This window comes from Theropithecus gelada, chromosome 12 (assembly GCF_003255815.1).
Source record: "Theropithecus gelada isolate Dixy chromosome 12, Tgel_1.0, whole genome shotgun sequence".
Lineage (NCBI taxonomy): Eukaryota > Metazoa > Chordata > Mammalia > Primates > Cercopithecidae > Theropithecus > Theropithecus gelada.
In genome coordinates this window covers 78,192,652-78,204,713 of record NC_037680.1, presented here as the reverse complement: position 1 = coordinate 78,204,713, position 12,062 = coordinate 78,192,652, and the positions used below count along the sequence as shown (strand labels likewise).

The 12,062-nt window shown below is 36.9% G+C and overlaps 1 protein-coding gene across 3 annotated transcripts in view; it reads left to right on the top strand.

The window, feature by feature from the left end:
• Positions 1-12,062, top strand: part of C2CD6 (C2 calcium dependent domain containing 6) — a 177,399-nt gene that overhangs the window by 54,035 nt on the left and 111,302 nt on the right. For all 3 annotated transcript variants that reach the window (XM_025404809.1, XM_025404808.1, XM_025404807.1), the window contains exons 9-11: positions 256-402; positions 8,238-8,343; positions 10,241-10,319. In XM_025404809.1, the coding sequence (XP_025260594.1) occupies positions 256-402; positions 8,238-8,343; positions 10,241-10,319 (332 nt within the window). The remainder of the gene's footprint in view (positions 1-255; positions 403-8,237; positions 8,344-10,240; positions 10,320-12,062) is intronic.

Genomic DNA, 12,062 nt, shown 5'->3' with positions numbered 1-12,062 from the left:
TCTCCTTAGAACTTCAGGCCCTTCTGTCCTTTTCCATCCCTGCCGCCTATGGTCTGAGTTTAGTAGTAAGGATAATCAGGAGAGCGCTTACTTCTGGCTCTTGGCTTTTTTCCTAGCTCTGGCCTTCGATGGCCCAAGGTGGCTAGGTAAGCTAAAAGTGTAAAAGAGGGAAGGGTTCAAAAGTAATAGCCGCCACTGATTTTGGAAGTGGACTTTTGTATAATTTCAATATTTCACTTTATTATTATTTTGCAGAAAAGTTATTACACCACAGACAGTAGAATATCCAGCATTCTTATCCCCAGACCTGAATGTTACTGTTGGGACTCCAGCTGTGCAATCCTCCGACCAGACATCTTCTGTAGTGCGACTTGAAAAACTTCAGCAACAACCCCGGGAAAGGTAAAAAAAAAAAAAAAAAAAAAAAAAATTCAAAAGAGCTCAAAATTTTCATCTTAGGTGTTATTTGTATAATACATTAATTTCTCCCTTTGAGACATAGGCTTGCTGTAGGCTCAGAAACTTTCATTATGGTGCTATTGTTTCATTGATTCAGAGATTATTTCTGATTTTTACTTGTCAATTTAGGTATCTTGTTTGAAAAAGTGTTATGCCAAATAAAGAGGTGAAAACTCCCTTTATTTTTATGTTTTGAAGCAGAGTCTCACTCTGTCACCCAGCTTGGCCCAGATTGGAGTGTTGGAGTGTAGTGGCATGATTATGCTCACTGCAGCCCCGAACTCCTGGGCTCAAGCAATCTTCCTGCCTCAGCCTCCCGAGAAGCAGGGACTACAGACACATCACACTACCACCACGCCTGGCTATTTTTTTTTTTTTTGAGACGAGGTCTTGCTATGTTGACCAGTCTGGTCTGGAACTCCTGGCCTCAAGTGATCCTCCAGTCTCAGCCTCCCAAAGTGCTGGGATTACATTGTGCCTAGCTGAGGTGAAAACTCCTTTATGAGGGATAAAGCATAATTCTTGCTGTCTCGTCATTTACCAACGTATTTCGTAGGTCTCGTGCTTTTTTTTTTTTTTTCTGTATTTCTTGTCCTTTTTTTGCCATGCTTCAGTCTAGGTATTTTCTTCTGAGTTATATTCTAGTTCACAAGCTCTTTCTTGTTTCTATTCTGCCATTAAGTCAATTGAATTCTTAATTTCAGTTATTTTATTTCTCAACTATGGAATTTCCCTTCATTTTTATAGTTTCTATTTATCTGCCAAAATCCACAGCCTTGTCTTTTAATTCTTTGGACATATTTATTATTGTCTTGGTCAGCTCAGGCTGCTATAACAAATACCATAGATTGAATGGTTTAAACAACAGACTTTTATTTATTTCAGTTCTGGAGGCTGGGACGTCCAAGATCAAGGTGCCAGCTGATTTGATCCCTGCTGAGGGCCCTCTTGTTGGTTTGCAAATGGCCTTCTGTTTACCATATCCTCACACTGTGGAGGGAGATCATCTCTCTCTTGTCTCTCACCGTAATAGTACAAATCCCATTCATGAGGGCTCTTCCCTCATGACCCAATTACCTCCCAAAGGCCCTACCTCCAATTAGTATCACATAAGGGATTAGGATTTCAACATATGAATTTTGGGGTATGTACACTTTTCAGTTTATAGCAATCATTGCTATTTTAAAATCTGAGTCTGACCATTTCATTATCTGGATCTTCTGGGAGTCTATTTAAATTATTGGGTTTTTCTCTTAGTTTTCAGTCAGTTCTTACATTCTCACATGCCTAGTTGTTTTGATTGAGTGCCAGACATTGTATTTGAAAATTTATAGAACTGTTTTGAGGATCTTAATTTTAATTACATATTCCTACAAAGAAGGTATACATTTGTATCTGGCAACCGGTTGGGCTAGGAGCACTAACAATCCCAGATCACTTTAATTCAATTAAGACTGAAATTGAAATGATTTGAAGCTGGGCTTTAGTTCCTGTGAGGGGGGTTAGTCTCTTTGTGGTTTATTCTTACTCCTAGTGTCAGGACTGGGACTAGTGTGAGGCACATGAGGCAACTAGGTCATAACATTTAAAGAGACAGTCATTATCTTAAAGCCTTTTGGGGTCCCAACTGGGTGTTTACCAGGACTTCTCATCCCAACAAGCCCGGGACCCTGGTTTTTGTTCTGACATCCTTATGTCTCTATCTCAAAGCCCTGCTCAGTTTTTTAACTTCTTGGCCATCTCAAGGCATAAATGCCTTGAAGGAAAAATGGCACCAAATGATGGGCTCCATGTCTCTGGACTTCCTTTCTGTCTGGAATCTTTGGTATGCAAATCCTTGCTGTCTTTATAACTCAGTGATTCTTTCCAACACAATTTAGACAATGTTTTGTCCAGAATTTATAGTTGTGTGGTGAGATGATTGGTCTGAAATAACCTAGTTCAGAATCACAGTGATCACTTTAAAGATCATAGTATCTTTTCTGAAAGAACTTAGAGTATAATGAGTAGAGACATAACAAAGCAAAACAAATAAATTATAAATTAAGAAATTTATAAATTAAATTATAAATTAAGACATACACCTGTAGTCCCAGCTACTTGGAAGGCTGAGGAAGGAGAATCACTTGAACCCAGGAGGCAGAGGTTTCAGTGAGCAGAAATCGTGCCACTGCATTCCAGCCTGGGAGACAGTGCGAGACTCCATCTCAAAAAAAAAAAAAAAAATTAGAGAAGATATTTGAGGTAACATTAAAGGAAAGGAGTCAGCATACCAAAGATCCAGGGGTAGAGAATTACTGTATGAATATGTATGAAAGCTCTAAGATAAGAAGAGATTATGCCTAGAAAAAGATGGCAGCCATTGAAATGAAGCAAAAAGCAAGGGGGAACGCGGCTTAAGACAAGATAGGTGGAGACCAGATTATTCAGAGCCTTATAGACCATAATTTGAATTTTATTCTAAGAAAAATAGGAAGCCAATGTAGGTGTTTTATATTATTTTCCTCCTTCCTTCCTTCCTTCCTTCCTGCCTTCCTTCCTTTCTTCCTTTTTTTCAGATGGAGTCTCACTCTGTCACCCAGGCTGGAGTGCAGTGGCGTGATCTTGGCTCACTGCAACCTTTGCCTCCTGAGTTCAAGAAATTCTCCTGCCTCAGCCTCCTGAGTAGCTGGGACTACAGGTGTGTGCCACCAAGCTCGGCTAATTTTTTTGTACTTTTAGTAGAGATGAGGTTTCATCATGTTGGTCAGGCTGGCCTCGAACTTCTGACCTCAAATGATGCACCCGCCTCGACCTCCCAAAGTGCTGGGATTACAGGCATGAGTCACCGTGCCCAGCCTATATTATCTTTTAAATATAATATTTGATCCAAAATAATAATCCATAATACTAATGTAAATTATGTATAAAATAATATAATGATACCAACCAGTACTCAACCTAACCTAAAATCTAAAACATTATGGATAATTTGTGTCTACTTATGGGCTTCTCTCCTATTTCATCCTCCTGCCTATTTCCCAGAAGTTAACTACTTCAATGAGTTTTTATTGTTTGCCTTTTGAAAATTAAGTTTTTTTAAAAAATCATATATGTAGGATGCTTAAATAATACATTATTTGATTTTGCTTACATCACCCACTGTTATGTTTCTAAGACTCATCTATGCTGTTTCATGGCATTCCATTTGGTGAATATACTGCAATTTTCATTTGTTTACTAATGATCATTAGGTGTATTCTCTCTTTATTGCTGCATAACAAATTGTCACAAACTTAGTTGTTTAAAATAGTATCTATTTATTTTCTCACAGTAAGTCAGAAGTCTGGGCAGAGTGTAACTGAATTCACGAGGCTGGCCGGGCGTGGTGTGTCATGCCTCTAATTCCAGCACTTTGGGAGGCCAAGGCGGGCCGATCATGAGGTCAGGTGTTTGAGACCAACCTGGCCAACATGGTGAAAACCTGTCTCTACTAAAAATTCAAAAATTAGCCAGGCGTGGTGGCGGGCACCTGTAATCCCAGCTACTCAGGAGCCTGAGGCAGGAGAATCGTTGGAACCTGGGAGGCGGAGGTTGCAGTGAGCTGAGATCACGTCACTGCACTCCAGCCTGGGTGACAGAGCAAGACTCCATCTCAAAAAAAAAAAAAAAAAAAAAAAAAAGAGAGAGATATTTCACAAGGCTGAAATACAGGTGTTGGCCAGCGCATTCTTATTTAGAGGGGTTCTCTTCCAAGTTTGTTCAGGTTGTTTGAAGAATTCAGTTTCTCGTGATTATAGGAGCTTCTCTTCTTCTGGAACTCCCATAATGTGATAATTTGTTTCTTTAACCATGTCCTGTAAGTCCTGTAGCCTTTCTTCACTCTATTCTTTTTCATCTGCCTGTATTATTTCAATAGACCTGCCTTTAAGTTAAGAAATTATTTCTTCTCTGTGGTCGGGTCTCAATTGTACATTTCATTATTTTTTTCCTTTTCTTTTTCTTGCTCTGTTGCCCAGACTCGAGTGTAGTGGCACTATCTCGGCTCACTACAATCTCCACCTCCTGGGTTCAAGCAGTTCTCATGCCTCAGCCTCTGAGTAGCTGGAATTACAGACATGAGCCACCAAGCCTAATTTTTGTATTTTTAGTAGAGACAGGGTTTCACCTTATTGGCCAGCGTGGTCTTGAACTCCTGATCTCAAGTGATCTACTCACTTTGGCCTCCCGAAGTGCTGGGATTACAGGTGTGAGCCACTGTACATGGTCCACAATTTTACATTTTATTCCAGTCATCGAATTCTTCAGCTCTAGGATATCCGTTTGGTTCTTTTTATATCTGTATATTTGTTGAAATTCTCATTTAAATCATGAATTGTTTTCCTGATTTAATTGTCTATCTGTATTCTCTTATATCTGAGTTTCCTTAAGATCATTATTTTGAATTTTTTTCTGACATTTCATGTATTTCCTTATGATCGGGGTCTGTTAGTGGAGAATTGTTTTTATTGAAGGTGACGTTTCCTTGCTTTTTCCTAATTCGTGTGTCCCTACATTGATTTCTGTGTATCTGATGGAAAAGTCACCTCTTTCAATCGTATGTAGTAGATTTCCCAGGGAAATATTTGTATGAATATTGTATGACATCTTGGGATATCAGATTGGTGGGGCACATTGGCCCAGTTCTAGGTGGATCCAGTAGTTTAGTCTTCATATAGTTTTTCAGCTATAATCTATAGTAGTGGTATTTGCAAGTTTCTCAGTAGCCTAGGCTGAGAGAGTCTATAGAGATGGTGGTGTGACTTTGTCAGGGATGGTCTCACTGGGCTGTTTCTTAAATGGGTGGCATGCAGTGGCTTGTCTGGCCTAGGAATATTCCTGCCCAGAGCAACTTGTGGGGCTGTTTCTTAGGCCTCAGATGTGGGCACACAGCTCTTCAGCTGGCCTGGAATCCTGTCTGCTAGGGGCAGCCTTTAGGGATATTTCTTGGGCCTGAGATGTGGGTGCACAGCTGCTTTGCTGGCCTGGTGATGTTTTTGCTGGGAGCTGCCCACAGGGCCGTTTCACAGGTCTGGTATTCAGGTGCAAAGCTGCTCAGGGGCGTGGCCACTGGAGGTAGCCTGAGGAGCTGTTTCTCAGGTCCTAAACATGGGCTCTTGGCTGCTTGCCCAGCCTGGGGATATGCCTGTCAGGGGCAGCCTGCAGCATGGTTTCTCTGGCCCTGGAATTTAATCTGTTTTTAGGCCTAATGATGGAACAGCTTATGGATGTAATACCTCTTTGAATGAGATGAATATGAAAATTGATATGTCCATAAGTAGGGCTACTCGAATTATCAACTTCTAGTGGTCATAGATCTCCTGGTTTAAGGTCTGTTGTAGGGATTATATAAGAATCAAACTTCAGGTCTTCGTAGTCTGTATATTTATACTTAAATATCATTGGTAGTCTATGGTTTTTCAAGTTAGAGAAGAGATACTCATTTTACTTATCATATATAGGATTCATAAAGACAGTAAAGTAATTAGGATTAAAATAATAGTGAGTAAGATAATTAATACTGTTTCTACTTCTTAAGCATCTATTTTGTGTGGGTTAGTTTAGTTGTTAGTGTTAGTGAAATAACATAAAGGACTAAAGAGCTAATTAAGAAAATGGTTATTACAGTGTGATTGTATAAGTGTATTTCTTCTATAATAGATGATGCTGCATCTTGAAAGCCTGACTGGAATAGGTATACCACAATGATATAAAGAATTTTAACTTGTAAATTAACTTTGACAAAGTTATGTAACATTTTTACTAGTATCTTGCTTGTTGAAAAAGTCATAATGGTTATGAGGCTAGCCTGAAACTAGTTATAGGGGGTTTGACTCCTTGCTTTCTTATTTTTAGCTTCTATGTACGTGGGCTTTTTGATTGTATAATATGGTTATGGGTGGCCATGAAATCATTTGAGATTTTTAGATGAAAGTTCCACTACTGAGACTTCCCATTTTGAAGTGAAGCCTTCTCAGATTATGAAAATTATTAATATTACTGTTATTAATTAAATAAATGAGCCTATTGATGAAATGGTGTTTCATGTTGTATATACATTAGGGCAGTGACCTATAGTGGACCAGAAGTGTAAGGTCTTACACTTTAGTTTCTGAAAAAAAATATTTAAAATATTATTTTGAACTCATAGATTTAAACATTTGATAGGCTGCAATCCATTGCAATCCATTGCAGGTTTTAATCTTTGTTAAAGTGTGTTGGTCTATTTTATGTGAAATTAATTTGTCTGAATTTTTTGCAGGAGAATTGGCTTAGAAAACTCTTCTAGCTTCACAGATTCACACCTCTGATGTTTTCATTTGGGGTGTGTGTGTGTGTGTGTGTGTGTGTGTGTGTGTGTGTGTGTGTAGTATAATGGAATGCTTTTTAAGATTTCCTGGGGTCCTGTCCCGGAAGAGATACTTGGCTGGTCAGTTTTGAGCGTTCATAGTGGTTAGGCTGCTCCGGGCCCTTTAGATCTTACCATGAATCCCGAAATGAGAAAAACCCTCCCAGTTTCAACTGCTATTCTCAAATTGTGTCTGCACACTACCAGATTTTTGTACTAAAACTATATTTTATTTATAATGTTCACATCTATATTCATGAATGAGATTAGACTGTAATTTTTCTTTTTCATAATGTCTTTGTCAGGTTTTATTGTCAAGGCCATTATGTCCTCTTGAAATGAATTGGGAAACATTCTCTGTCTTCCATTTAATCCTTGTTAATTATATCTTTAAGTTATTCAAGCTTTTTGAAGTTTCTTAGATTAGAAGATATATCCTTTTTTTCACTTGCTTTATTGTGGAAGATATTGTATATGTATTGAATAATTATATATATATAAAATATATATAGTGTTATGGACTGAATGTATGTCCCCTCAAATTCATATGTTAAAATCCTAATCCCCAGTGTGATGTTATTTGGAGGCATTGCCTTTGGAAGATAATTAGGGTTAGATTAGGTCATGAGGGTAGGACTGTTATAATGATGGGATTAATGCCCTTATAAAAAGAGAAAGAGACACAAGATCCATCTCTTTCCACCATGTGAGGATATAAGAAGGCCATCTGCAAACAAGGAAGACTACTCTCACCAGACACTGGATCTGCCAGCACCTTGATCTTGGACTTCCTGACCTCTAGAACTGTGAGAAATAAATGTCTATTGTTTGGGGGAGGGATAGCATTAGGAGAAATACCTAATGTAAATGATGGGTTGATGGGTGCAGCAAACCAACGTCACACATGTATACCTGTGTATCAAACCTACACGTTGTGCACAAGTACCCTAGAACTTAAAGTATATTTTTAAAAAGTCTGTTTAAGTCACCCAGTCTATTGTATTCTGTTATAGCAACTCAAACTGACTAAGACTTGTGGTTTAAATACTAAGAGTAATATATATTGAATAATTTCTATAACATGTATATATAGCCTAAATAATGATAATAAACCCATTGTGTACATATTTATGATTCAGGTTAATAAATACACCACCAGTAATATCAGAAATATGTTTTGTGTACCCTTCTGAGATTACATCCCTCTCCTTTCCTGTCTCCAGGTAACTAGTACCTTGATTTTTGTTGTAATCATTCCCTTTCCTTTGACTGTATCCCTAGACAATATATTGTTGGTTTGTCTCTTTTAGAACATTTTATAAATGGATCACGTTGCATGTATTCTTCTGTGAATCATACCATATATATTCTTCTGTCACTTGCTTTTTTCATTCATAATTGATTTCTTTAGGCTGGAAAAGATGAAAAAAGAATATAGAAATCTGAATACATGGATAGACAAAGCTAACTATTTAGAAAGCATTCTAATGCCAAAATTGGAACATAAGGATTCTAAGGTAATTGACATAATACATTCTCCTATATATAGCTTTTAATGCTTTTTATTAAGAATGGGATTATGATAATTAAAAATGATGATCAATTTTTTTGTCCTTGATATAATAAAATACTTTCCATGGTTCAAGTACTTACCTGTTTTGATAATGTGCCATTCAATGAATATTTATTGATAATTTGTAAGGTTTAATAGTTATTGATAATTTATAAGGATATAATTCATATACCATACAAATGACCCATTTATAGAACTCAGTGACCTTTAGTATATTCACTGAGTTGTGTATCCATCACCACAGTGAATTTTAGAACATTTTTATCACCTGCAAAAGCAACCCCATACCCTTTAGCCAACACCTCCCAATTTTTCCACCCCCTCCACTAGCCCTAGGCAGCAATTAATCAACTTTCTAACTCTATAGCTTTAGCCTATTCTAGATATTTCATATAAATAGAATCATACAATATGTTGTCCTTTGTGATTTGCCTCTTTTGCCTGCCATATTTTTAAGTTTCACCCCTGTTGTAGCATGTACCAGTACTTCATTTTTTTCTCTCTCCAGATAACATTCCATTATTTGGATATACCACATTTTGTTTATGCATTCATCAGCTGATAGGCATTTAGGTTGTTTCTATTTAAAAGCTATTATGAATAATGCTGCTATGAACATTTATGTGCAAGTTTATGTGTGAACAAATGTTTTCGATTCTCTTGGGTATGTATAAAGGAGTGGAAGCAGGATTGTGTAATTATGCCCTGTTTAGATTTACGAGGAGCTTCCAAACTGTTTTCCATTGCAGCTGCATCATCGTACATTCCAACCAGCAATGTATGAAGGATCAAAATCTTCATCTACCCTTTTTAACTTTTAAAAATTATTATTATATCCATCCTAGTGGGTTTGAAGTGGTATCTCATTGTGGGTTTGATTTGCATTTCTCTAATGACTAATGATGTGAACATCTTTTCGTGTGTTTACTGGACATTTGTATATCTTCCTCAGATAAAATTTATTCAAATCCTTTGCCAGTTTTAAAATTGAGTTATTTTTCTTTTTATTGTTAAGTTGTAAGAGTTCTTGGTATTTTCTGGACATTAAACCCTTATCAGAAATGTGAGTAAGGTTTAATATTTAGAAATACACTCTAACCTATACATGTTGACTTGGAAATAAAGGATTCATAGCTCTCTCAATGGATGGATAAAACATTGACTATGATCACAGTCTAAAATGGTAGTTATAACATATTGATATTTTCATGTTTTTTAATGCCTCTGTGATAAATGGGCAGACTTGTGCTGCTTTTGGATAAACTGATTAGTATTTACCAATACACTATTCATATTTTGGAGACACTTTGGAGGACTTTTTATTAAAGGGACTAAGAACTTAGGGTTCTTATTAAAAGATCATTTTTAATAAGATCATTTTTAATATTTTTTAAGTGCCCAGTGATCACTTTAGCTTATAATTCTCCTTGGAATTTTGTAAAGAGACACATCACTTTTAAGTTATAGGCCAAAATGTATTCTAATAAAAAAAGTAATCTGTTTCCTGGGGGTATCTTCTCATACCCCCTGAAGTTACAATATTATGTAATTTATCTTGTAGTATTTATCTCCTACATCCATCATTCAAATACTCCATCCATTCTTGGATACCCTTTCTTTGGAACATCAACTCCTAGTCAGAGTATGCGGCTCCTTAAATTACTGCTGTTTGAATTGCTTTTCTCACAAACCCATCTCCTTCTCGTCTTCTGTAAATTTGGGTGTGGAGGAAGGTGTATTGTATTAAAAGTGGTTATGAAGGCAGAGGAAAATGTTTTAGTTCTTCAAATATTTTCCCCAATATATTTTCTTTTTTTCTTTTCTTTTTTTTTTGCTTCTAGGAAACTAATGTGGATGAGGCATCTGAAAACCCGAAAAGCAATCAATCTGAAGAGAAGCTTGAAAATGTTGCAGGAGTAGGTAAGAAACTAATTTGATTTTTTTTTATTAAGATAATTGAAATCAAAGTGATTATATCACAAAGACAATTAGTAATATGCTTTAAGTAGATTTCTTTTTTGTTAGGAAACAAATATGCATTTCACTGTAGTTTCGGCATATGGTAGGTGTGATAATTTTAAAGAAAAGTGTTAGACCCTATTAAGAATATTAAAAAGTTTTAAGGCCCAGCATAGTGGCTCACGCCTGTAATCCCAGCACTTTGGGAGGCTGAGGCAGGTGGATCATGAGGTCAGGAGTTCAAGACCAGCCTGGCCAAGATGGTGAAACCCTGTCTCTACTGAAAATACAAAAAATTAGCCAGGCGTGGTGGCAGGCGCCTGTAATCCCAGCTGCTTGGGAGGCTGAGGCAGGGGAATCACTTGAACTCGGAGGGCGGAGGTTGCAGTAAGCCGAGATCTCGTCACGGCACTCCAGCCTGGGCAACAGAGTGAGATTCCATCTCAAAAAAAAAAAAAAAGAAGAAGAAGTTTTAATGCTGCTTTATTTTATTTTTAAATATTATTATTATTATTATTGTTATTATCATCTGAGACAGGGTCTAGTTCTGCCACTCAGCCTGGAGTACAGTCGCACAACCACAGCTCACTGCAGCCTTAATCTCCCGGGTTCAACCAGTCTTCCCACCTTAGCCTCCCAAGTAGCTGACACTACAGGCACATGCCACTATGCCTAGCTAATTTTTGTATTTTTTTTTGTAGAGAAAGGATTTTGCCGTATTGTCCAGACTGGTCTCAAACTCCTGAGCTCAAGCAATCTTCCTGCCTTGAATTCCCAAAGTGCTGGGATTACATGCATAAGCCACCACGCTTGGCCAATGCTCTTTTATTTTTTTAAGAATGAGAAAAAAGTTAAAATATTAACTATGACCTGTGAAAAGGCATTTTTATTAGAGATTGTGAACAATAGAGCTATTGGTCTCTTTTATGTAGAGGAGTGTGTTTATGCAGAGGAGTGTGTGTGTGTGTGTGTGTGAAAAAGTGTGGCAGAGGAAGAAGGAGAGGAAATTAGATTAGCGTTACATTTGAGAATTTATCGTAAAGTATCAGTAAGAGATTTAATAAATGGACTGTTGATGCAGTCTTTTAAAAATCTCTTAAATTCACTAAGAAAGCAAGTTAAAGTATAGTACTACACTTTAAAATACGTAATAATATAATGTAAAGTCTTGGATTCTGCAGGCATGGAATGGAATAATGACTTATTGTTTTAAGACTTTTGTCACACATTAATCGTCTCTTTCCTCTCCACTTCTAATTCTCTGGCTATATCAGGCTTTTGAAAGATTCATTTCCTAACTTCTAGGAATCTACCAGCCTAGCAGAGATACTACCTCTTTAGCTAACTCTTTACCTGAAACATTCAAGTTTTAGATATAGGATAATCATAGTTCCTCTCTTCAATATCACTGGAAGAATGGAGGGTAACTTTTTCAATCACTGGTGGTAGCTATCTTTTTTTCTTTTACTTTTTTTTTCCACTTACTCAAAGATTGGTTGCATATATATTTACAATGGTTATATCCTCTTGATGTATTGATCCTTTATCATCATATAATGCCATTTTTGCATCTTTTTACAGTTTTTGACTTGAAGTCTATTTTTTATGTGAATATGGCCACTCCTGCTCTTTTTTGGTTTCCAGTTTCATGGAATATCTTTTTGCATTCCTTCACTTTCAGCCTATGTGTGTCCTTAAACCCAA